At 52.2% G+C, this 26,521-nt stretch overlaps 2 protein-coding genes and 1 pseudogene across 3 annotated transcripts; all 3 read left to right on the top strand.

Annotated features, from left to right (window-relative positions):
• The first annotated feature begins 308 nt into the window (after positions 1-308).
• LOC114675803 (SH3 domain and tetratricopeptide repeat-containing protein 1-like) lies at positions 309-15,435 on the top strand. Its single transcript, XM_077966405.1, is given in 6 exon segments — positions 309-366; positions 8,314-8,355; positions 10,127-11,439; positions 11,441-11,783; positions 15,256-15,383; positions 15,385-15,435. Coding segments are annotated over 6 exon segments (1,935 nt in total).
• Positions 15,436-15,933: 498 nt separating this feature from the next.
• LOC144334775 (SH3 domain and tetratricopeptide repeat-containing protein 1-like) lies at positions 15,934-25,596 on the top strand. The gene is made up of 4 exons (XM_077966404.1): positions 15,934-15,964; positions 20,649-20,870; positions 21,835-22,031; positions 25,193-25,596. Exons 1-3 carry the CDS (start codon positions 15,934-15,936, stop codon positions 21,936-21,938), a joined length of 357 nt encoding a protein of 118 aa, XP_077822530.1. The 3' UTR covers positions 21,939-22,031; positions 25,193-25,596.
• LOC144334846 (SH3 domain and tetratricopeptide repeat-containing protein 1 pseudogene) lies at positions 25,066-25,596 on the top strand (annotated as a pseudogene). The gene has a single exon (XR_013405085.1). The product of XR_013405085.1 is annotated as an SH3 domain and tetratricopeptide repeat-containing protein 1 pseudogene (transcript).
• Positions 25,597-26,521: the final 925 nt, after the last annotated feature.

Raw genomic sequence — 26,521 nt, 5'->3', positions numbered from 1 at the left:
TTAAAAAATTAGCCAGGTGTGGTCACTCATGCCTGTAATCCCAGCTACTGGAGAGGCTGAGGTGCGAGAATCACTTGAGCCTGGGAAGTGGAGGCTGCAGTGAACCATCATCACGCCACTGCACTCCAGCCCGGTCAGAGCAAGACCTTATCTCAAAAAAAAAACAAAAACAAACAAAAACCATGTGTAATAGTGGCAGTAGTTAACTTTTGAAAGTTTGGAGAAGAGTTCCTAAATACCTGTGACCATGGACAACTTACTTAGCCTTTCTCTGCCTTAGTTTCCTCATCTATGAAAAATGAGAGAATATGGTACTGATCTTACAGGATTTCAACGAGAACCAAATGAGATCAAACTCAGAGCCTGGTACCTCGTGAGTGCACACTCAATGTTATTATTTCAACATTTTAGAGGAAAAAGAATGCTAATGGGTCATTATGGCTAAACATAGCCTATCACTGACGTTACTCATGGTATTGGAAGGAACTTGAATTCCTTATTGATAGTGTGATGGAGAAAGTATTTTGGGCATTGGCAGTATTTACTCAAAGAACAAAGGACGTGTCTGTCCCAGTCTTGATCTGTATTTTTGTGTGTCTGTGCTCTTTATAGACAATTAAGACATGGAAGCCTGTTTATGGCAAGCTGGCAAATTCAGCAAAACATGGAAAAACCTGTTAGCACAGTTTGCACGTGTGCGGGCACAGAGCAGCCAAATAAACACACACGTTTTCCTGTATTTTAAAACTCTCTGGAAAAAAGAAAAAAGGCATTAAACCATTGCCCAGATGGCTTCTAGAGCTAGAACTTTTTCCTTGAAGTACATGAGTATGGCTGTCAGACATCTGAAACCCGAAGCCATCTTAAAACATCATTTTGATGCTACCCCCTGCCTGCCCTTTTTTTCCATTTGTAAGAGACAAGGATCCAGGAAGGAAAGTATCAGCTTACAAAGGCTTTCGTTACAATTAATCGTTCATGTTCTTTCTTTTGGTATCTTATTCTCTGTTTACATTTTATTTTTATTTATTTATTTATTTTTTTTTGAGACAGATCCTTCCTCTGTCACCCAGGCTGGAGTGCAGTGGCGTGATCTCGGCTCACTCCAAACTCTGCCTCCCAGGTTCAAGTGATTCTTGTGCCTTAGCTTCCTGAGTAACTGGGATTACAGGCGTGTGCCACCACGTCCAGCTAATTTTTATGTTTTTAGTAGAGACAGTGTTTCTCCGTGTTGGTCAGGCTGATCTTGAACTCCTGAACTCAGGTGATCTGCCTGTCTCAGTCTCCCAAAGAGCTGAGAATACAGGTGTTAGCCACCGCGCCTGGCCGCTGTTTCCATTTTGTAACGCTAGCATCACCCCAGTGTAGGGTGGCTAGGGGTATTCTTCTTTCCTGTTTCCTGGTGTATTTTCCTCTACAGTATTGATCACTCTTTAACATTCTTTTTGATAGTCTGTCTCTACCTAGAAAAATATGTGTTCCCTGTTATATCACCAGTGCCTGGCACATAGATAGTCAATATTTGTTGAATGAATGAATGAATGGGCTGAAAGAACCTTATTCTTCTTTCTTCTGTCCCTTCACACCAAATGCTTTTGGAAAATGCTATGTGTACAGGGATCATAAGCAGGAGAGGTTACACACATGGCTGTGGGATAGCCCATGATCCTCAGATACTTGTCTGGAAAGAGGTGGAGTACTTGAGTAGAAATGATACAAGATAATTTCTTCAGAAAATCAGCCAAGTGTCACAGCTTTTCACAGTGATGTTCGCGTATGTGTGTATGAAGAGCTGTCGTGGCCTAGAATCACGGGCCTTTAGATCCCTTGTACAGATAGAAAAATAAAGGCCAAGGCCCAGGAGTGCTGCAGGCCACCGAGATAGAGTCCCTGTCTGCCCTTCTCAGTGTCCGGTCACTTCTCACTGCACTCCCCTCTTTACTGCTAAAGCCACTTTCCCTGACTCTGAATGTGTAACCACGAGGGAGAAAATGTTCTCCAGGCTCACAGTATGTGGAGAAAAAGCCCAGCAGCTGAAAATAATGTTCACAAAGTTTGTACTTAGAAAAAGTGGCCATTTCTATCATGTCTTTAAATTTCCCTGTTTCTCATACATTTTATAAACAAGACATTAGAAGGAGATTCGGGAACAGCAACTTTAGAACAAGGGGGAAATAATCAAACCTAGAGCATTTCAGTTTCTTTTTGCTTCTCAGTTTAGGGCTGAGGCACTTTAGCTTCCTGTCTAAGGGACTACTCAAATCTGATTAGAAGCTATTGTGGGCTGGTAATTATCCATAATTTTAGGAAGACAGATGCAGCACCAACTCTGTTCTCCAATAACAGGCTTATTAATTTTAAATTTGCATGGCAGGAGAATCAGATGGTGAGGTGGGATAAGTGTTCAGATGCTTGGTCATGGATAGCTTTTTACTTCCACGTATCACATGGGGATTTGGGACCGGGGAAGCCCGCTGAGAACTGATGATTGTCTGTCCCCTAACCAACTGGGTTCTTTTTCATCCTGAGCTCAGAAAGATTGCTCCTACTGCAGCCAGGGAAGACAGGTTGTTGACTGGTTAGAAATCATGGCAGGTTATTTTCTCCACCCGCAGTTCGCAGTTGGAAAGCAGAGCTATCAAAAAATTATCTTCTCTATTGTATTTCAAATCTGGGTGTTTAAAAAATTATATAAGCAAATTAAGCATTTCTTGGATGGTAGCTGTGTGTGTTCTTGATGCGAATGAGAGGTGCATTCCCTTGTAAAATCCCTGGGACTTTATAGGAGGATGTGAGCCTTAGAACAGAAGTTGGTTTTCTAGATGATCCTGTAGACATGATGCTGAGCACTAGACAAAGATGTTGATTGAAGTGATTTAAAAAAATTTTGTCTGAGTTCAGATTTTACACCAATATTTAGAAAATCTGCAAAAGAACTTTTAGGAATGTTCTCAGGCATCCAGTTCAGCCCCCTGCGCACATTGTCATAAAATCCGAGTGTGTGTACAGGGAGACGCATTCCTTTCTGTTCTCATCACAGGTCCTTCCCTGGCTCTGCACCTGCCTGTCATGCACGTCCGTGTGAGGAGACCACCAAACAGGCTTTGTGTGAACAATAAAGTTTTTTAATCACCTGGGTGCAGGCGGGCTGAGTCCGAGAGAGTCAGGGAAGGGAGATAAGGGTGGGGCCGTGTGATAGGATTTGGATAGGTAAACGAAAATTACAGTCAAAGGAGGGGGTTGTTCTTTGGTGGGCAGGAGTGGGGGTCACAAGGTGCTCAGCGGGGGAGCTTTTTGAGCCAGGATGAGCCAGGAAAAGGAATTTCACAAGATAATATAATCGCTTAAGGCAAGAACCGGTCATTTTCACTTCTTTTGTGGTAGAATGTCATCAGTTAAGGTGGGACAGGGCATTTGCACTTCTTTTGTGATTCTTCAGTTACTTCAGGTCATCTGGGTGTATACATGCAAGTCACAGGGGATGCGATGGCTTGGCTTGGTCTCAGAAGCAAGACATTGTCCTCTTCCTGACCTTCCCTACCTTGTCGCTCCTGTGCGGTTCTCTCACAAAGTGAATGGCCTCAGCCACAGCTTCTCTGCAGCTGCATCAGACTGTGGCGACAGGCATGGTGGCTCCTGCAGGGCCTGCTGTTCCCACGGAGCCCAGTCTTGCTTGCCGCTGCAACCTGGTCACCATTTTGCACCGAAAGTATGTAATTCTACAGAATGAGAGCCCACATGCTGGGAATGGAGGCATCTTTATCACGGTGCTCTGCATATTTTAATCTTGGGTGGAAAGTATGGAAAAGTATGTGATACCTGTGGTTTCATGTCAGAAGGACGTTGTGAACTTGAGGTGGACTGAGGATGTTCAAGTGCAACAGGCATCCCGGCTTCATTAAATGAGACTTCTCCATCTCCCTGCCAGGCACGCACAGGTGTATGGCCACATCTTATGTGTTATCCTTATCTAGAGTGCGCCTTGGCATCATGCTTAAAGTTCCATGATGATATTCTGCCTCATAGAGTAGGTCCCAAACCACATTCAATACAGAAATGTACTCTTGCTATTCTACATAGAAAGTGCTTTCATATACCAAGTGGAAGAGCAGTCCTAAAATCTGGGCTGAAATCACAGAAGGAAGGCTTTGGGAAGCAACAGATTCCCTAGTCCAAAGCTGATTTTTGATGAACCTAGAAACAGGACCAAGAGAAGTGAATTTGCCTAAGGCCTTGACAGTGTCTCACGGTAGCATTTGAACCTAACAGTTTCTTGACCTATTTCTTTAAATGATTAGTCATGCTTCCTCTGATTCCTATATAAACGTATTCCTCATTCATTCTTCTGTTTCAGTGAATTATTGCAGTGCTACCACGTAACAGTATTTGAGTCAAAATGTGGCAGTGTTTATCCTTTTCCAAGGTTTTTAGTTGCACAGTTTGTCAAAGTTGTGCTTACAGTTTCTTGTTGGTGGCAAGGTGTCCTTTCAGAAGCCAATTGTGTGGTGTATTTACGTTGATTGTTGGAGGTAGTTTGGTTAGAACCTACTTCGAGTGTCTGGTGTGGGCCTGGGGGACAGTGACAACTGCCCGCTTCATGGGCAGAGATGAAGTAATTGCTTCCTGGGAACTACCATCCTCCTGGCCACACTCTCCAGCCCATTTCATTTGTGTTGGTTTCCTTGGCATCTGCATGGTTCTGGCTTCATGTGAGTCTCATTTATTTTAGCATATGACTTCAGGCTGTGGGGAAGAATGGCCATTTTAGCACAGAGATGCACACAAAGGAACAACTGGTTAAATGTGTGTGAAGACATTCTTGGGGGGGGGGTTTATTTCTTTTATTCTGTAACAGGCAGTCTGGGAAGCATTCTGGACATGTCGCCTGCGCTGTCACAGTTCCTCCCTGCAGGATCGCAGATGTTTGGAGATTGTAGTGATAACCGTTATCACTGAGAATGTCCTCCTCGCAGGCTCTAATAAGTCAGGATTTATTCAGTGTTAATTTGTTAAAGACAACTGTATTTCTAGCCAAATCCACGTGAGACGTTTCTCCTGGCAGTGTTGCTGGGGGTATTCCCGTGGCTTAGTCTTAGGGAAGCACACGCCTTTGAATACTGCTGAAGCTGTGAGTACCCAAAGCGCACCGCAGTACTTTTGCCATACGGGGTGTTAGTCACTGATACACGTCTCAGTCAGACCTGATGGATTCTTGACCCCTTCCTTTTTTAATTTTTTAATTTTTATTTATTTATTTATTTTTTAAGAGCACAACCCCTCAGGTGGCCACCATGAATCTCTGGTGTTTTCAGTTGGCTGCAGCCTATTTGTCATCTGTGGTTCAAACATACTCGAAGCCTGATGATGCTTCCCTCTGTTGTTGTTCTGCTGTGTGACCTCCGCGCCCGCAGGGTTCAAGACTGTCAGAGCTGGGAGCCACCTTCACAACTACCAGGATTTCCGGAACCTCCTTTATCTACTCCTGGGGATGGAAGAGATGTCATCAGAGGTGAAGGCCTATTAGGTTTACATGCCATTGATAACGAATGAGGTTTTCTTTTATATAAGGGGAGCTTCTTATAACGTGCTTTAGTAGGGTAAAGAAGCTTTTGAGGTTTGATTTCTCTGGAAAGATAATTTGTGATCCTGCAGTTGTTTTCAACAAAAATATAATTTGCATACCAGTGCATGTTGTATTACTGAGAACTGGCTGACAAATGGTTCTTAACTCGTCATTCACTCCGCCACTGTTTCTTGAATGGCATATGTGTGCCAGCTGTAGTAGGAACTTGCTAGGCTCTAGGACTAACCCTTATGAAATAGGGGTCCTGGGGGAAGCAAATGCATATAACTATAAACGTTTGAGGGGATATCAGAGGGGGTGCCTATAGGTGCAAAACTTCGTTCATTCATTGTCCCATCTAGGAGGTTTTGTGTCTTAGCAGCGTGTTCCATAGCAACACATCCCTCTATCAAAATATTCATCATATTATTTTGAAATTCTCTGCTTAGGTATGTGTTTTTCCGACTAAGTTTAGAACTGGTTAAGGACAGGCTATGGGGTATATATTATATATATCTACACACACACATATATTTATATATATACACATTACCATTTTAAATATACAATATATATTGATATATGTACACACATATATATTTCTCCCTCTCTATATATACATACACACCATACACATATATACACACACACACACACACACACACACACACTTCTACTGCCAAGCACAGAAAGTCGAAACTCGGCAAGGGTTCTTTTAGTGTTCATGAAAAAATAGATGTGTTAGTTGAGAGCGTCCTTAAGTTGCCAGGGGAAAGACAGGATGGATTCGCAAAGGGAGATAGTGTGTTTTTTTTTCTTTGTTTAACTCTTGAATTCCAAATAATTCTGACTTATGGAAAAGTTGCAAAAATAGTACAGAGAATTCCCATATACTCTTCCCTCAGATTCCCCAAACATTTCACCCCATTTGTACTTTCTCTCTCTGTGGATATAATTTTTTTTTTTCTGAAATGTTTGAGAGTGGAAGGTAGAATGCAGAGCAGGGTGAAAGGCGGAAGGAGAGAGGTGGGTTAGGAGGCTTTTTTTTTTTTTAACCTTCTAAGATGGAGTTTCGCTCTTGTCATCCAAGCTGGAGTGCAATGGCACAATCTCGGCTCACTCTAACCTCTGCCTTCTGAGTTCAAGTGATTCTCCTGCTTCAGCCTCCCGAATAGCTGGGATTACAGGCGCCCACCACCATGCTCGGCTAATTTTTTATATTTTTAGTAGAGGGGTTTCACCATGTTGGTCAGGCTAGTCTTGAGCTCCTGACCTCTGATGATCCACCTGCCTTGGCCTACCAAAGTGCTGGGATTATAGGCATGAGCCACTGTGCCTGGCGATTGGGAGGCTTTTGCAGTAACCCAGAGCGCTATGATGAGGGCTGGACCTGGTTGGAAATGTTGAGGAAGGTGGGAAGTGGTTAGGTCTGGCATATATTTTGAAAGGAGAGTTTAAATGGGTTGGATGACAAGAGAGAGAAAAAGAAGTTTTAAGGATGATGTCAAGGATTTTGGCCTGAGTAACTGGAAGACTAGAGATGCTGTTATTGGGATCGGGAAGACTATGGGAGGAGTGGGTTATAGCAGGGGGAATCAAAAGTGTGTTTTTGGCATGCTAAATTTGAGGTCCAAAAAGGGATGTCAAGAAGTGTTGGCTGGGCACCGTGGCTCACGCCTGTAATTCCAGCACTTCGGGAGGCTGAGGCGGGCAGATCACCTGAGGTCAAGAGTTCGAGACTAGCCTGATAATTATTAAAATCGATGATTGATGTTTACTAATTAATCATATTATTGCTTCTAATACTGCAGGGGGTGAACACCTACCTGTGATGTTGTTCCTAATATCTAGGGACAGAGAGCATGATTTTAGTTTTAATACCACAGTAGGTGTACACTCACCCTGTGACACTGATCCTAGTATTGAGAGGGGTAGAATATGACATGACTCCCAACATAACAATGAATGGACAGCCACCCGGTGATATTGCTCCTAATATTCACAGAAGAAGCATATGATATTACTCCCAATATCGCAGGGAGGGTACAGCTCTTCTGTGATATGGTTCCTAGTATCCGGATGGGGAGAGGATGATAAAAATTCTAGTATCGCAGGCTGTGTTCACCCACCCTGTGATATTGTTATTAATATCCTGGAAGGGAGAGGATGATATGACTCCCCATAGAGCAGGAGGCGTACACCCAGCCTGGGATATTGTTCCTAATATCCATGGAGAGGAGAGGCTGATGTTACTCCCAATATGGCAGGGGGTGTACATCCACCCTGTGATATTCTTCTTAATATTCCAAGGCTGAGAGGTTGATATTACTCCTAGTATTGCAGACACCGTACACCGCCGTGTGATACTCTTCCTGATATCTGGAAGGGGAGAAGATGGTATTAATCCCCATATCGCAGGAGGTGAACACGTACTCTGTGATATCTTTCCTAGTATGCAGGGGGAGAGAGGATAATATTATTCCCAATATTGCAGAAGATGTACACGCCCCCCCATGATATTGTCCTTAATATTCCAAGGCACAGAAGACGATATTACTCCCAATATCGCAGAAAGTGTACACCGCACAGTGATGTTGTTCCCATGATCCAGGTGGGAAGAGGATGATATGACTTTCAACCCCTGCACCCTGCAATGCTCTCACCCTGCAACACCGACACCAGCTCAACCTGACATAGGACCAGAGGTGCTGGCTGGGGGTGTTCATTGCTTCTCTTTTCTCCCTTGGCAGACTCAGTAGAGGAAGCTGAGACCGAGCAGCCGCAGGAACAAGGTAGGTTTTGCCAGTGGCTCAGGCTTCCTCTGGTTATGAGCTGGGCCTTGGAGTAACGCCGGGGGAGGGGACAGAGGTGAGTACGGTGGGCATTGGATGCGGCTGTCACACCTCTGTGGTGTGGGCCGGGGACTTGAGGGACATCGCTTGAGGTGGGCCTGAACCTCCTGTCTACTCTGGCACTGGAGGCTGTGGGGTCCCACACTTCTTCCAATGAACGTGCTGACCCCCGCCTGGTCCCCGACCGAGGTGGGGCATCCTTTCCACTGCTGGGGCCCACATGTAGCTGTGGGTTCCTTTTTCATGATCTGGAGAAGCTGCAGTTCACCCTGTGCTCTGCCTCAGAGATGGGAGGCCACACAGCTCTCAGCGGGGAGCAGAATTCAGAGCCTTAGGTTGCAGGGGCCTCAACTGAGGTCCCTGAAGGGTCTGCTCCTTCCTGAGGGGCTGATTCAGGGAGGCTCTCCCGTCTCCCCTCTGCGGCTCTGTCTCTTCCCCTCACACAGGGTCCGCACGTGGACAGCTTGGTGATGTGGATGCACCAAGGGCCCTTGGAAGTTCCCTGGGAATGGGATCCATCCCAGTACATTTGGGATGCAGGCACAAGGTCCCAGAGGAGGCCCGGGAAGCCAGTGCGGAAGGGAAGGCTGTTGTAGGTTTGCCTTGGGGAGGGGGTGGTTCCACCCTCTGCCAAAGTCTCTGGAGCAAAGGCACGTGGCTCTGCAGCTGCCCCGGAGGCCAGGGTAGTGGCTGGGAGGGGCTGTGTGCCTCTGCCGGGTCGGGAAGATTTCTTAGCTAATCTAGTGTTGTCAAGTCACATTAGTCTCTAAATCATATTTATTTATTTTTTTAATTCCAAGGCTTTACAGTTGAATAAGGAGACAGTTTGTATTGAAAATAGTTTTTACATGTGAGCTTGAAATAGAGAGTCTGTTTAAATCTAGTTTTTTCCTTCCCATTAATGCCTGCTTTCATCCCAGGTTTTCCAACAGGAAATGCGCTTGTTTGCTCACCTCTGGGAGGGGGCTTTGGCTAGGAATCCACCAAAGCCAGCAGGCACCAGTGGGCTGCTTGAGCAGTCTGGCCTTTGTTAACCCTTTAGGAACCGTGGGCTTCAGGTTTTCAGACCATCCAAGGTGAAGGTGGTCACAGGGGCCTGGAAGCTTTGCCATCCTTCCTGCAGGGATGGTCCGTTTCCCTGCACGGAGCTGGGTACATGGGTACAACACCCCTGTCCTGTGCCGTCGGTGGCTTTACCAATTTTGCATAGCATCTTTTGAGCTGATCAATAGCTCTGATTGACTGTTGAGGATTTCATGGATTCCTGTACCCCACCGGGGGGCCCAATATGCTGACAAAAGTTAAATTTGTAGTTGTAGTGCTGCATATACATGGGTCCAGTTAGAAGGCTTTGATTGTATCTAAAGGGAAAGGAGTCTCTGAGGGATCACTGAGCTGGCATAGTCTCCTAAAACCATGCTATCAGGTGGGCGACAAAGCAGGACAGGAGGGTGATTTTGTAGGAGAGTCAATTTTGTAGGAGAGTGATTTTGTAGGTGATTTTGTAGCGGGGCCACGGGCCTGCGTGTTCTCTGTGTCCCCGGAGTTCATACGTGCTCCAGACCCTGGGTTTGCATTGGGCATAATTCTCAAGGGCTCATGGCAAGCTGCGCCAGGGACACAGAGGACGGGAATGCGGGGATCCTGCCCCAAGTGGACCAAGGACTCACTGTTGGACTCTAATCTGTCTAAGTGTTTTTGTGACTTGCAGAAATACCTCCACCTTGCCTGGGCCTGGAGCCACAGGAGACCCTGCCGAAGGTGAAGAATGTTCTGGAACAATGCAAGACCTGCCCAGGCTGCCCCCAGGAGCCAGCGTCCTGGGGTCTCTGTGTAGCATCCAGCAACGTGAGCTTGCAGGACCCCGAGGAGCCCTCCTTCTGCTTGGAAGCTGAGGACAACTGGGAGGATCCAGAGGCCATGAGCTCACTGCTGCTGTTCCTGAACAGCTCTGGATTCAAGGCCAGCTTCTGTGGCCTGTACAACCTGGCGCTGCCATGGCTGAGCAGCATGCTCAGCAGCTTTAGCGACGAGGAGGAGCTGACTGGGTGCCTGGCACAGGCCCGAGGGGCGGCCAAGAAAGGTGGCCTCCTCATGGCCCTGGCCAGGCTCTGCTTCCTTCTGGGGCGGCTGTGCAGCAGGAGGCTCAAGCTGTCCCAGGCCCGGGTGTACTTGGAGGAAACACTGGGGGCCCTGGAGGGCAGCTTCGGGGACCTGTTCCTGGTGGTGGCTGTTTACGCCAACCTGGCCAGCATTTACTGGAAGCAGAACCAGGAGAAGTGTGCACAGGTGGTTCCCAAAGCCATGGCCCTGCTCCTGGGGACGCCTGGCCACATCTGTAGCACCGAGGCGGACGGGGAGGTCCTGCAGCTGGTGCTGCAGTGGGCGGTGGGTGGCCAGAGCCAGCAGGCCTAGGCCCGGGCCTGCTTCCTGCTGGCCAGGCACCACGTGCACCTCAAGCAGCCTGAGGAGGCCCTGCCCTTCCTAGAGCAGCTGTTGTTTTTGCACAGGGACTTGGGAGCCCCAGACGCTGCGTGGCTCTCAGACTGCTGCCTACTCCTGGCTGACATCTACAGCCGCGAGTGCCTGCCCCACCTGGTGCTGAGCTGTGTCAAGGTGGCCTCATTGAGGACACAGGACTCGCTGGCTGGTTCGCTGAGGAACGTGAACCTGGTGCTCCAGAACGCCCTCCAGCCCCAGAACCTCCCCACCCAGACTTCCCACTACCTCAGGCGAGCGCTGGCCTCCCTAACCCCGGGCACAGGCCAGGCGCTGCGCGGCCTTCTCCACGCCAGCCTGGCCCAACCGTACAGCCACCATGGCTACCATGGCCCAGCCATCACCTTCATGACGCAGGCGGTGGAAGCCAGTGCTGTTGCCGTAGTACGTGCCATCGTGGACTTCCTGGTGGCCCTGGCCTGGCTGCATGTGCTTCATAGGCAGAGCCTGGTGGCCCTGAACATCCTGCAGTCTGTCCAGGATGCAGTGGTGGTCAGCGAGGACCAGGAGGGTGTGATTGCCAACATTGGTGGCCGTGGCTCTGAAGAGGACGGGCCAGACGAGGCAGGCAGCCGAGGGCTACTACCACGCCCTACGGGTGGCTTGGCACCTGGGCCAGCGGAGGAACCAGGCAGTGGTGCTGGCCAGCTTTGGGACCTTGTGCCTGCACGCGGGTGCCAGCAGTCTGGCCCAGCACTACCTCCTGGAGGCTGTACTTCTGTTCTCGAGGCTTCCGTTTGGGGAGTGTGGCCGGGACTTCACCCACATACTCCTGGGCTACCTCTTCACCCGCCAGGGCCCGGCCCAGCAGTGCAAGGGCTACCACGAGTGGGCCCTTCTGGTCGCCGTGGAGATGGACCACGTGGAGAGTGAGTGCCCCAGTTCCTCCTGTGCGCCTTCTGGGGCCACTTGGGTCAGGGCACACCTGGGGTTTGTGATTCGGAAACAAGTGGTGGTTTTTCCACCATCGAAAGCGCTGAGTTATGGCCAGCAGCAGATGTTGGCAAACGCCCTGGAGACAGGCCGTTCCCATGTATGGCCAGCCCCTCTGTACCCTACTGAGGCAGGCAGCTCTTCCTGGTTTGCCCAGGGACCATCCTGCCTTGAGCACGGAAAGTCCTGCGTGCTGGGAATCCCTAGACATAACCCTGGGATCAAGGCATGTTGTGCTGAGCTAGGACTTGGGGCCCCTCCATGAGCCAGGCCCTGAATGCCAGTTCTTGTGCCTGTGTTTGCTTGGCATCTCGGCAACCCTGTGCACCGGTCATCCCACTTCACAGAGGACACAGGGGCGGGCGATTGGCCAAAGCCACAGAGCAGTTCACGCAAAAGCAGCTCGTGCTGAGTGTGCCAGGCCCCACCCACAAAAGGGGCTTGTGGGGTCCTTGGGAGGGAGGTGCTGAGCGTGGGAATGTGAGCTTCAGGCCAGAGAAGCCACAAAAGGGTGAGTGGCGTGATGGCGGGGCAGAACTTGGCCCCGGGTTAGGGAAACCTCTTTAGTATGGGACCAGAGGGTTGAGAGGATTTAGTCAAGTAATAGGTGTGGATGAGGGGCTGGTGGTGTAGCCTGTGTTAAGGCCCAGGGGTGAGCGAGTGGGGGTGAGTCAGCGAGGATGGGTGGGGTGTGAGTGGTGGTGAGTGAGCGGGAGTGTGAGTGGGGATGGGTGGGGTATGAGTGGTGGTGAGTGAGTGGGAGTGTGAGTGGGGGTGAGTGAACAGGGCTTATGCAGGGAGGTGCAGAGTTGGGAGGGGGTGGGTTGGGTGCTGGATGGTGAGAAGCTCTTCTGGAGAGCTAAGCAGGGCCTGGGGCCTCAGGCTGTGGCTTCGCCTTTTCCCCAAGAGCACTGGGGAGCCATGGAGTGCTATCGAACAGTCAGTGCAGACCGAGCAGTGAATGGACAGTAGCTGGGCAGGGCTGTCCGAAATCTAGGCCGCAGAGAATAGATGAGGAAGTTGAGGATACTGTTGAGTCCCCTCTGCCTTACAGTGCTTTGTCATGGCATAGTGACACCACTCAGAGGTGCCTCCTGTGGCCTGGACCAGAGCTCCAGGGGCTGTGCCCAAATATGAATCTGCTCATTTCCCAGCACAGGCCTGGCACCCACTCTTGGCCCTAGGAGTGATGAGATTTTGGAAAGGACCGTGTGAAGGGGCCCCGGTCCCACACATCTGCCCAAGGAGGGTTGGGGGGTTCAGACCCAGGCTTCTTCCCCAGGGACATTCTGTGACTGGAAGGAGACCCTCCAGGAACCCAGCGCCCCAGTCCCCACTGCAGCCTCCGGTGGCTCCTGGCACAATAGCCTGTGGTACCTCCTCCTACGAGGCCCTCCCCTGGGTGCTGCGGGATTCAGACTTGGAAATGCAGGCCAGGGAACGGGGATCATGCTTCCCTGTCTCCCCACCCTGAGCTGAACGGTCGGGGAGACCGAGGGCGGGGCTGACACCCCACATGCTTCCTTGGGATCATTTTTGAGTCACTTTCGGTAGTTTGTGTCCTTCTAAGAGTTTGGCTGTTGTGTCTAGATGGTCTGGTTTGTTGGTGTACAATTGTTCGTAGTGTTTTCATGGAATCCTTTTATTTCTGTCAGGTCGGCAATCATGTTTCCTCTTTCATTTCTGATTTTAGAAACTTGGGTTTGTAATTGTTTATTTATTTTTATTAGAGATGGGGTCTCATCATGTTCTCCCAGGGGGTCTTGAATGCTGGCCTCAGCGATCCTTCCCCCTCGGCCTCACAAAGTGCTGGGATGACAGGCGTGAGCCATGGTGCTCAGTCTCTGATTTTAGTCGTTTGTGTCCCGTCTTTGTTTTCTTGGTCAGTCTGGTGAAAGGTTTGTCAATTTTGTTATTATTTTCAAAAAACCCACTTTTGGTTCTGTTGATTATCTCTTTTGTTTTTCCATTCTCTGTATTTTTACTTCCCATTTCCACTCTCACGTTTATTATGTTCTTCCTTTTATTCACTTTGGGTTTAGTTCATTTTCTAGTTTCTCAAGGTGGAAAGTTAGGCTTTTGATTTGAGATTTTTCTTCTTTCTTTGAATGTAGACATTTACAGTTATAAATTTCCCTTTCAGCACTGCCTTAGCTACATCTTGGTGTTTTTGATACACTGTGTTTTGTTTTTTTTTTTAAGTTTTGCTCTATTGCCCAGGCTGGGGTGCAGTGGTGCAATCTTGGCTCACTGCAACTTCTACCCAGGTTCAAGTCATTCTCATGCCTCAGCCTCCTGAGTAGCTGGAATTACAGATGTGCACCGCCACACCCGGCTAATTTTTGTATTTTTTTTTTATAGAGACAGGATTTCACCATGTTTCCCAGGCTGATCTCAAACTCCTGGACTCAAGCGATCCTCCCGCCTTGGCCTCCCACAGTGCTGGGATGAGAGGTGTGAGCCACCGTGCTGGCCCGGGCTGTGCATTTGTTTGTATTCTTTTCAAATTAATTTTCAGTTTCCCTGATGGTCTCTTCTTTGACTCACTGGTTGTTTAGGAGTGTGTAGTTTTCACATATTTTTGAATTTCCCACGTTTCCTTCACTGTCGATTTCCAGTTTCGTGCCAGTACAGCTGAAGAACACCTCTGCTTTGGTCTCAGTCCTTCTCCCTTCACTGAGGCTCATTTTGTGGCCTGGCACATGGTCTGTCATGGGGAATGTCCCATGGGCGCTCAAGAGGACTGTGTATTCAGCTGTTGTTGGGGGGCGTGTGTGACAGATGTCCGTTCGGCATACCTGGTTTCCTTTGTTAATCTTCGGAATGTTTCTGACACTAGAAAATCAGAAGCTTTCCACTGTTCCCAGCGCCCTGGCTTTGGGAGAGGCCAGTGAGCCTGTGGGTTTGGAGCCTTGTTGCATGAGAGAAGCATGTGTGGAAATGCCAGGGGCCGGCTTTGAACCCCATTCCCCCAACATGATGCCGTGTGTGGCAGACGTGATGCTTGGCTTTGCTCTCTCAGGGTTCCATCTGCGACAGGGGCTACTTGTGTCCCTGGTCTCATCATCTCAGGCTGAAGGTGGCCCTGGTCCTGGCCAGAGGGGCTTTGTGAAGCAGAAATAGATGGCCTGGTGCAGGGGCCGAGCCTGGCCAGGACCTCGGCCCTGGGAGTTGTAAAGAAGGCCGGCCTGTACCATGAGCATGTGCACCAAGCTGTGCCCATGTCACGGTGTGCTCGGCGCCTGCCCTTGCACAGGTGCATGGCCTGTCTGAGCCCAGGCTCCCTGCCTATGGGGCCCAGGTTCACAGAGGTGTGAAAGAGACAAGCACAGAGCAGGGGCCTCTGAACCCAGCCAGCCTCGCTTCGATGCTGGGAGGCTGACGTCTTCCATTTTGTCTTCTGCCCAGGCCAGCTGCGGGCCGTCCAGCGGCTGTGCTACTTCTACAGCGTCGTCATGCCCAGCGAGACCCAGTGTGTCATCTACCACGAGTTCCAGCTCTCCCTTGCCCGCGAGGTGGCCGACCAGGTGCTGGAGAGAGCAGCTCCTGGAGACCACCAGTCAGCTCTACCTGTCCCTGGGCACCTAGTGGTGAGGACTGGCTTTGCAGTGGTGGGGGTGTGGAGGGGAGCAAGGGGGTTGGGGTGGCAGGGAGGGGGGCACAGGGAAGCTGGCCCAGGGCCTCCTCAGCCCCTTTCCTTTGGATCATTTGGTTCCTTGGCATCAGATGCTTTGAGCTGGTGGGTCTGGGGTCGTCCCAGGGCTGCTGCTGGCTTGTGAGTCCCAGCTTGAGTCTCCCTTGTTGGGTCAAAGGTCATCTCAACCCCAGCAGAGGCAGTACGTGCACTCTGGGCTGTTCTTCCTACTATGGTGGCCTTTGTCATCTGACCTCTGCCTGCCCTGAGTCTTGACTCCTGGCCTTCATCTGTCCCCTTAAATGTGACCACAGCAGCCACCTGTGGCTTCTCTCCCACAGAAGACAGAGCCAATTGTGTCACCTGCTTCCCCGGGGCAGGGTTTCAAGGTCTCACGTCCCATATGTGGCCCACTCGGCTTCCCCCGAGCATGCTGACCTGGTGGGGTAACCATGGCCCTGGCCACCCCACCCACAGGGCCTGGTGACATTGCTGCAGTCACAGCCCCTCAAGTGTTGGACTTACTGAGAGAGCAGGGAAGGGGCCAGATTCCATGGGGACCCGGGAGACTGGCTCCAGTTTTGGCCTCAGGTTCACAGAAGGAAAATGGGCCAGTATGCTAGAGCCATGCTTCTCAAAGTGTAGTCCCTGGACCAGCAGAGCAGCATCCATGTCACCTAGGAGCCTGTGGCAAGTGGGAGTTCTAGGGCCTGCCCCAGGCCTGTGGAGCCAGAAGCTCTGGGGGCAGGGCCAGCAAGCTATAAGGACAGGCCTCCGGGTGACTGTGATGCCTGCACACCTTGAGAACCATCGGCCTAGATAGCCTCTGAACACTAACGGCTCTTGGTGCGTCTGGAGAAGACACAGGCCATATCTGGGAGGCAGGGGAGATGGACTAGCACTTTCCTCCTGCCACAGGGCAGCATGATGCTCGATTCCCTCAGAAGGATGTCCTTCATCTTTTCCATGCCGTGTGTGTTCACCCTGGCCCTCCCAGCAGCCTGGGAAGGGCAGAACACTGCACATACAAGAGGGCCGTTCCCAGTCTTCACATTCCAGATTCATCTGTCACCAGACCCACGAGAGGAGGCAGACTGGTTCCAGGAGGATGAGAGCCCTTGTTCTGACACCTGTGTCTGATTCCAGTGATTCCAGGGCCTACAAATCCTCTCTGGACTACACCAAACGAAGTCTGGGAATTTTCATTGACCTCTAGAAGAAAGAGAAGGAGGCACATGCCTGGCTGCAAGCAGGGAAGATCTATTACATCCTGCGACAGAGTGAGCTGGTGGACCTGTACATCCAGGTGAGTGGCAAGGGATGCAGGAGCACCCCTGTGCTGTTCACTCTCTGTCCATCCACCCATCCATTCATCCTTCCATCATCTATTTACCTGTTCATCCTTCCATCCATCCATCCATCATCCATCCATCTGTCCTTTCATCCATCCATCATTCATTCATCCTTTTATCATCCATCTATTCACCCGTCTATCCATCCATTCACCTGTCCATCCACCCATCCATTCATCCTTCCGTCATCTATCTATTGACCTGTTCATCCTTCCATCCATCCATCCATCCACCATCCATCCATGAATTCTTCCATCATCTTCCCATACACCTGTGGGTCCTTCCATTCACCCATCCATCATCCATCCATCCATCATCCATCCTTCCGTCCATCCATCCATCATCTATCCATCCATCCCTTCGTCCATCCATCCCTCCATCATCCATCTATCTGTCCATCCATCCATCCATCATCCATCCACCTGTTCATCCTTCCATCCATCCATCATCCATCCATCCATCCATTCTTCCATCATCTTCCCATACACCTGTGGGTCCATCCATCCATCCATCCATCCTTCCATCATCCATCCATTCATCTGTTCGTCTTTCCACCCATCCATCATCCATCCATCCATCATCCATCATCCATCCATCCATCATCCATCATCCATCCATCTTTTTATCCATCCATTCACCTGTTCATCCATCCATCCATCCTTCCATCTATCTTTCCATCATCAATCCAACTGTTCATCCTTCTATCCATCAATCCATCCATCCATCATTCATTAATCTATTCACTTCTTCATCCATCCATTCACCTGTTCATCCATCCATTCATCCATCCATCCATCCTTCCATCCTTCCATCCATCCATCCTTTCATCCATCTTTCCATCCATCTTTCCATTATCCATCCATTCAGCTGTTCATCCTTCTATCCATCCAACCATCTTCCATCCATCCATGATCCATCCATTCACCTGTCCATCTATTCATTCATCATTCATCTTTTTATCATCCATCCATTCACCCATGTATCTATCCATTCACTTTTCATCCATCCATCCATCCATCCATCCATCCATCTATTCTTCCATCATCCATGCATTCATCTGTTCATCCTTCCATCAATCCATCTTTCCATTTATCCATCCATCCATTTATCCATCCATCCATTTATCCATCCATGCATCCATCATCCATTCGTGTCCATTCTTCCATCCATCGTTCATCCATCCTTTTATCATCCATCCATTCACCCGTGTATCCATCCATTCACTTTTTCATCTGTACATCCATCCATCCATTCATCCTTCCATCATCTATGCATCCTTCCATCATCCATCCATCCTTCCATCCATCCATCCATCCATCCATTCATCCATTATGAATGCATCTATCATCCATACTTCATCATCCATCCACTTGCCTCCTGTTCATCCTTCCATCCATCCATCTGTCCATTCATCCATATATCCATTCATCCATCATCCATCCCTCCTTCCATCATCCATCCGCTCACCTCCTGTTCATCCTTCCATCCATCCATCATTCATCCATCTATCCATTCATCCATCCATCATTCATCCATCCTTTTATCATCCACCCATTCACCGGTCTATCCATCCATTCATCTGTTCATCCATCCATCCGTCCATTGATCCTTCCATCATCCGTCCATTCACCTGTTCATCCTTCCATCCATCAATCGTCCATCCATCATCTATCATCCATCATCCATCCATTTATCCATCCATCCATCATCCATCCATACTTCCATCATCCATCCATTCACCTGTTCATCCTTCCATCCATCCATCATCCATCCATTCATCCACCCATCCATTCATCCACCCATCCATCATCCATCCACCCATCCATTCACCCATCCATTCATCCATCCATCCATCCATCATCCATCCTTTCACCCATCCATCCATTCACCTGTTCGTCCATTCATCCATCCATCATTCATCCATCTACCCACCAATCTACCTATTAATCCATCCCTCCATACATCTATCTGTCCATTTGTTTATCCATACATTCGTCTATCCACCATCTATCCATCCACATGTACATACATCATCTACCCTCCACCCATCCATACATTATCTACCCACGCATACAGACATACCCACATCATTCCACCCATCCATCCATCCATCCATACATCCATCCATCCATCCATCCATCCAAGTATTCATCTATCCACACACCCATCCATCCATCCATCCATCCATCCATCCATCCATCCATCCATCCATCCATCCAAGCATTCATCTATCCACACACCCTTCCATCCATCCATGTGTCTACATCTCCTCATCCATTCATCCATCCATCCACTCATTCCTAAGCCACTGCTGAGCACCTGTTGTGTGCCTTTTCCCTCACTCCAACTGGTTCCCTCACATCCTCCCCCGGTGGCCAGCATCTTCTCCCTGAGGGCAGAGGCGCCGCCCCTCACAGTGCACAGCACCTGCTGGTATACAGCACATGCTCAAATAATGTGACCACTCAATTAACACACAGAAGAACTTGCTCCAAGCGACATGTGGCACATCTCCTTATACAATGAATCTATCATAGTGGCTGTTTTCAGAGGCTTTCCCAAACACAGTGTGATCTGGAACAAATTGTGAAGCCCACGAGCCTGATGAAGCTTTCATTATTGAGCACCTGCTATATACCTCCTTGAGCTGAGGAGAGGGATGAAGAGCTCATGGCCAAGAGGGGACCAGGCCCACCCACAAACACTGCTGATGTGGCAGGGATGTGGCAACACAGAAAGGAGCCAGGGGCTGGGCTCCCAGCAATCTGGGGGCCACGGAGACTGGTTTGAGTGCAGGGGGAGTGGGCTAGGGCTAGCCCTGTTGGTAGGATTCACAGGTGTCGGGCTCCTGGGCTGCAGCTGCTCAGTCACCTCCTGGCACTCAGGAGCATCAGTTCATTGTCCTCATGCCAGTGGTGGGGGCAGCCCTAATGCACAGGGTCTGAAAAATGCTCAAGTGTACCTGTAGTGTGTGAGAGGAAGGAGCCTGGCAAAGGTGCGTGTAGCCACCTCGCTAGGTGTGGGTCTTGAGGGAACTTCTGTCTCCTTTCAGGTGGCACAGAATGTGGACCTGTACACAGGCGACCCCAACCTGGGGCTGGAGCTGTTTGAGGCAGCTGGAGACATCTTCTTCAATGGGGCCTGGGAGCGGGAGGAAGGCATGTCCTTCTACCGGGTGAGCTGGCCTGTGGGCTGATGTGGGTGGGCCTCAGTGGGGCACCTGGAGGGCTGAGGCACAGGTGTGGCAGGGTAGAGGCCTCCCAAATGGAGGCAGGGCCACCCATGCACATGATTAATTTCCAAGTGGTCTCACCGGGAATGATATTGACCATGCCCCTGCCTGGGACAAACGCTCGGGGCCTGGACGTGACAATGGCTCTACCCTTGTACCTGATGACCTCAAGCAACCATGAGTGGGAAGTCCTGTCCCCATCTTCCAGATGAGGAAACTGAGACTCAGAGAGGCACAGGGACATGCCAAAGGACACACAGCATATCAGTGGGAGACCCAGGTCTGCATGCACCCCGAAGTGGGACGGCTTCTCCTTTCCTCTGAGCTCACGGTGTGGATCAGCCCTGGGCACAGATCAATGTGGTGTTTTTAGAGCAGAGAGGAGTGCTGGCTCCCCCCAGTCAGACCTCCGGTGCCCAGGTGGGAGAGGCTGGTCTGAGGCTATCGGGTGTAGCTGGATGGGCCTCAGGTGACTCTTCAGCCCCCAACTTGGATGTCTGAACTGTGTGTTATCCCAGAGCACAGAGCTGTGTCGAGGTGCAGGGGTAGCTGGGGTGTGGGAAGCTCCAAGCACATGTTTGAGCTCTGAGGAGGGCGCTGGGCAAGGTGGGTGCTGCGGGAAACCTGACCCCACCTGCCTGTGTTGAGGACCGGGCCCTGCCCCTGGCAGTGACTACGGGCAACCGCAGGGTGGAGCTGCAGCTACAGCTGTGCAACAAGCTGGTGTCACTGCTGGCCACACTGGAGGAGCCCCAGGAGGACTTGGAGTTTGCCTACATGGCCCTAGCACTCAGCATCACTGTGGGTGCGTCCCCTGAGCCCCCGCCCTGCCAGGACCCACACTTTGCCAGAGCCCAGCCTCCAGGTCTGCAGGCCAGGAGCTGAAACAGCTACTGGATTTTCCTGGTCTCCTGTCCAGGCAGGCAGCTCTGCCCAGCTGGCTTCCCCGTCCGGCTGTGGGGCACAGCCCGAGGTCTCTCATGCAGTGCAGAGCTCCCTGCCTGACTGAGCTCTGCTTCCTCTGTCTGTTCCCGCTGCTGACCACAAGGGCCGCCCAGTGTGCCCTCTGCCTTCCAGACATCCCAGGCATCTCGTTGGTCCCTGTATGTGTCAGGCTGAGTGGCACATTCCCTTTCTCTTGTGCCCTTCCCACCGTCATCAACCACACGGCTCTCTGGCTGATAAAATCCCAGTTCCCCTTCCAGCAGTCTGCCCCTTAAGGCCGTGCATCCCCTGGTGCTGTGCCAGGGTCGTCTGTCCCCCTGCAGAGACAGGGAACCCTAGGCAGACCACATGCCCCAGCGCCTTGTGCCCCATGGCCCAGTACACAGTAGGTGTGCAGCTGACTCCCCAAGGTAGGGGGCTCTGATCATGACACACCCAGGAGGAGTCGGATGTCACGTCTGTGGGTTGCCTGGAGCCGGGGAGCCCGGGAGCACCTGCACTGCATGGCTTTTGGGCTCCCCTGGTTAAAACCAGTGAGCAAAGGCAGGTGGCTATGTGTAGGCACAGAACTGGGCCATCCAAGTCCGACTTTGCCAAAGCCTCTCAGTAGACAGGGGCAGGCCTTATTAGTTCTGCTTTGCAGATGGAAAAGTGAGTCTGGGAACCTGGAAGGGAATGGCCAGAGCTGCCCAGGTGACCACAGGTGCCTGGAGACAAGCCACGTGTGCTGCCTGGGGGTCTGTATACCTGCTCCTGAGGGGCATGTTCCCTCCCTGCCCCAGAGAGCCACATCCTCACACCTGCCCCTTTGGCCTGCACCCCAGGGGACCGGCTGAACGAGCGTGTGGCCTACCACCGGCTGGCCGCCCTGCACCACCGGCTGGGCCATGGCAAGCTGGCGGAGCACTTCTACCTCAAGGCCATTTAGCTCTGCAACTCGCCGCTGGAGTTCGACCAGGAGACCCTCTACTACGTGAAGGTGTACCTGGTGCTCAGTGACATCATCTTCTACGACCTGAAGGTGGGTGGGGAGGGGCAGGGCTCGGGGTGTTCCTGGCCCCCTTGGAGTGGGATCTCCATCCGGACCCCAGAGGCCTGGGTTCCAGCCTTTCTTAGGAATGGCCCAGTGGCCTCCCTGGAGCTCTACACCCAGCTGGAGGAGCCGGCAAGGTTAGCAGGTAAAACCCAGCTCCCCAGATGGCCAGGCCCCACCCTCAAGAACTCAGTCTCAGCCAGGGAGGCTGACACATGAGTGGGCAATGGTGGCCTCTGGGTAAAGAAGGGGGATTGTAGTCAGGGGGCCCTCCTGGAGGAGGTGACACCAAAGCTGACTCTTGACAGTCAAGTGTCAAGGTGCATTTAACAAAGAAAACAGGGTCGGGAGAGTGACATTTCAGAGGACGCCATCATCCTCACATTGAATCCACGTTGCAAGATCCAACCCAAATCTTGGCGCCTCCTCTAGGAAGCCTGCCCAGGGTGCCAGCCTGCACTGAGCAATTCCTTCCTGGAGTCCCGAGACACCTTGAATCTTCACATCACCCAGGAAGGGTGGGGTGGGACCAGTATCTTACCATTGAGTTCACAGACAGGGAAACCCCAGCTCAGGGCAGGTGCAGTGGGGCGGGGCCCCAGCCAGCCAGGCTGAGGCCTTGTTAGGTCGGGTGTGTCTCGAGGGGAGGTGCTGTGCTCCCTCTGCCCCCAGCCCTGCAGGGGTTCAGAGCTGGGATTGGCAGACTGAGACCTGTGGTGTCTCCACCCATCTGCCCAGCGGGCACCGCCCCTCCTTAGCATCACACCAGCCTCGTGTCAGTGCTCCTTACGGGCTGAGGCGCCAGGGCACTCCAGTCCAGGGGCCGAGATCTTGGGGGCCTTAGAACAACATGAGGAGCTGGGGCAGCCCTAAGACCCTGCCCCGTATACCCCACCGCAGGCCTGGGGCTGCCCGGGAGGCCCCCGCCCAGTACTGGCGACACCTGGTGGTCAGACGTGATTTCTGTGGCCTCCCAAGTCCCAGCCAGATAGGGAGGTGCCAAGTGTCAGGCCCAGGGGGACGCTGTTCACCGCTCAGGGGCACGCCTGGGACCCAGGGGGACGGGCCTCCCAGAAGAGGCCTTTATCTCTCTTGGTCAAGCCTGCCGCCCACTCCGCCTGTCCAGGAGAAAGGAAAGCGCCAAGTAGCACAGTCCTCCTTCCCATGCACAGTCCTCCTTCCCATGCACAGCCCTCCTTCCCATGCACAGTCCTCCTTCCCATGCACAGCCCTCCTTCCCGTGCACAGCCCTCCTTCCCGTGCACAGTCCTTCTTCCCGTGCACAGTCCTTCTTCCCATGCACAGTCCTCCTTTCTATGCACAGTCCTCCTTCCCATGCACAGCCCTCCTTCCCGTGCACAGTCCTCCTTCCCGTGCACAGTCCTCCTTCCCATGCACAGCCCTCCTTCCCGTGCACAGTCCTCCTTCCCATGCACAGTCCTCCTTCCCATGCACAGCCCTCCTTCCCGTGCACAGTCCTCCTTCCCATGCACAGCCCTCCTTCCCGTGCACAGCCCTCCTTCCCATGCACAGCCCTGCTTCCCATGCACAGCCCTGCTTCCCATGCACAGTCCTCCTTCCCATGCACAGTCCTCCTTCCCATGCACAGTCCTCCTTCCCATGCACAGCCCTCTGGGCCTCATCGTGACTATGCTGTCAGCACAGGCCAGCTTCCCACAGGGAGGCCCCCTTGGAATTCCCCAAGGGCGGTGTCTTTCCAAGGCTACACCCTCCTCCATGTATAGGAGGCTCTGGACCCAGGGCCCAGAGGAGTGGGAGAAGAAGCCGGGCTGGATGGGACCTGGAAGGCTGGCAGAGAAGCAGGGGTAAATGGGCATCTTTGCCAATTGCCTCTAAAATGGGGTCCCCTTTAGTCTACACATGAGAGTGAGCCCTGGAATAGGGTGGATTAGGTGTTTACTGGCTCAGGCTGTCACTCACTACAGGCACATGGAAATGCACACGCAAATGCGCACAGGCACAGGCACACGCACACACAGGCGCGCACACACAGACGTGCACACAGAGGCATGCACACAGGCGCACACACAGGGACATGCACGCACAGGAACACAAACACGCACATTCACATGCACAGGCACACGCAGAGACATATGCATTGGCTGGCTCCTTCCTGTTTAGTTGGGAAGCCCCCACCCCTTCAGGAAGCCTTTGCCTTCCACCCCCGGCTGAGTCTGGGGCCTCCTGGGCTTCCCTCTGCCACAGCCCGGGCCACCCTGTGTGGTCAGTGTTCACTCCCAGGTCCCTCAGACTGGAAGCAAGGTCGTTAGGCTCAACCATGCACCCAGCACAGAGTCCAGTGTTCGGCTGGGCCAGGGGGCATTGGACGAGCGGTGGCGGTGACTCGGGGCCTTCTCACGCCCCTGCTCCGTGTGTGGGGCGGGGCAGTGAGGGAATGGACTGCTGCATCTTGGACTTTGTTATTGGCCCTGGGAGCCATCTTGAGATGGTAAAGAGGGACAGGCCAGGCATGGGTCTTAGAGAGGTCCCTTGGGTGACCGCCATGTGGAGGAGGTGCCTGGGGAGAAGCCGGGTGGGGGATGGGAGGGTCAAGGAGGAGGTCTGGGAGGCGGCATCCCAACCCAGGGATGGTGAGTTTGAGCCAAAGACACATTGAAAATGGGAGTGGATGTCTGGGGAGTCACACTCCGTCAATATTTCAGGGAACATTGCCAGAGAGGACACCTGTGACATGGTTTTGTACCTGGCCTGGCCCGTGGAGGGCCTGGAAATGGTCAGCATGGACAGGGGCCAGAGGGGAGCCTGGGTCACTCAACGCAGTGGCCCTGCTGTGGCTTGGAGCCACGGGTCCTGCATGGAACTCTCAGAGCAGGCAGGATCTGCCCTGACCTCAGCCCATGGGGAAAGCAGCCACTGCCTGCAGAGAGGGTGGCACTGGGGCAGGAGGCTTGGGGTGAGTGGAGCGTAGGGACAGTCAGGAAGGTTTCCAGGGGTGTCAGGGTCGTCCCCACCTCCTGCAGCTGAGACCACAGCAGTGTCACAGGCTTCGGGGCTCATGGGGTGAGCCAGCATCGGATGGACATGTGGAATGACCTGGACACAGGAACGGCCTCTGGGAAGACGGGCTCCGAGTCCCCCTTTTGCTGACCATGACCTGTCCCCTTCAGGATCCGTTTGATGCAGCCGGGTACTACCAGCTGGCACTGGCAGCCGCCGTGGACCTGGGCAACAAGAAGTCACAGCTGAAGATCTACACGCGGCCGATCACCATCTCCCACAACTTCCTCCTGGACTGCGAGAAGTGGCTCTTCTTCTACCAGAAGGCCAGGACCTTCGCCACAGAGCTCAGCGTCCACAGGGTCAACCTACCTCCTCTGCCACTCTGCGGGTGGGCCCCCTGGTTGGCCTCCAGCCACCCTCGCTGAGGACAGTATCCGAGGGAGTGGGTTTTGTGCAAGGAGGATGATCTCCTGCCTCTCCTGGTGTCTCCCGTAGCTCGTTTTCTGGGTAATGGAAGCATAAAAGCAGGGTTCAAATAGCAATAAATGTTTTTTTTTTTTTTGCAAAAACATACCGAAGTCCCCATGGCATCCTTCCCTGTGTGCTTCCTGGGCTGTGTCTAGGGGACAGCTCCTTCCCTGGTGGCAGCCCTCTGATCTTGGGGATGAGAAGGACCGTGAGTCCAACAGACCTGGGCCAGGTCACCATGAGCCTCGGTTTTCTTGGCGGCCAAAGGGGAGATGGTGATTGAACTCTGGGCAGCTCCCTGCTCTCCCTGCTCAGAGTTCTTGCTGTAGATCTCGTGCCGCCCTTGCCTTTAACCTTCAGGCCACTGTGCCCGGATGTGGGGGCTGCTAGTGTCCCTGTTCGCCATTGAAGAAATAGAGGCACAGAGAGGTTAGGAGTCTGGCCCACCGTCACACAGCAGGTAGAGGCGGACACGCAGAGCCCAGTACACTGACCACCACACCACCCTGCCAGCCTGGAGCCAGGAAGGTGTCCCCCATTAGGACCCAAGGTCAGCTCCTGGAGCTCTCTCGTGGTGTCAGGAGAGCCGAAGGCCAGTGAGGGTGGCCCCGGGGATCCCTCACTCAGTGTCCTTTGCTCCCAGACTTGGTTGGGCCGAGCCTGGCCAGTCCCACCTCTGGCCACTGGTCAGCCCTGCGGGAAGGGATATGCAGGGATCTCCGCCTGTGTAGACGCTGCTACCCAGTATTGAAAGCCTTATCTGGGCTGCCCCCCAGCTGTCCCCACCAACCCCCTCCTCTTCCGGCCTCCGGCCGTCATTCCAGTCCCAGGAATCCCAGGTTTTCCTTCTTGGAATCTCTTGGCCCCAGGGAATACAGTTCACACAGTCTCTTTGCCAGTTTACGCAAGGAAACTGACGTTCAGAGACTGTGGGTGTCCCACGTGATTCTCACATACACTGCACTCTCCCAGACCCCTCTTTTAAACACTTTAAATGAGGTGATTTTCACATCGCATGCAATTAACTA

The sequence above is a fragment of the Macaca mulatta genome, chromosome 15 (assembly GCF_049350105.2).
Source record: "Macaca mulatta isolate MMU2019108-1 chromosome 15, T2T-MMU8v2.0, whole genome shotgun sequence".
Taxonomy (NCBI): domain Eukaryota; kingdom Metazoa; phylum Chordata; class Mammalia; order Primates; family Cercopithecidae; genus Macaca; species Macaca mulatta.
The sequence above is the reverse complement of the archived record's forward strand: the minus strand, read 5'-3'. Positions and strand labels throughout refer to the sequence as shown.

Coding starts and splice junctions, on each gene's coding strand:
- LOC144334775 (XM_077966404.1), top strand. CDS start 15,934: ATGGCCCTGGCCACCCCACCCACAGGGCCTG. Junction 15,965..20,648: donor CACCCCACCCACAGGGCCTG/GTGACATTGCTG, acceptor CACATGTTTGAG/CTCTGAGGAGGGCGCTGGGC. Junction 20,871..21,834: donor AGCACTCAGCATCACTGTGG/GTGCGTCCCCTG, acceptor CCTGCACCCCAG/GGGACCGGCTGAACGAGCGT.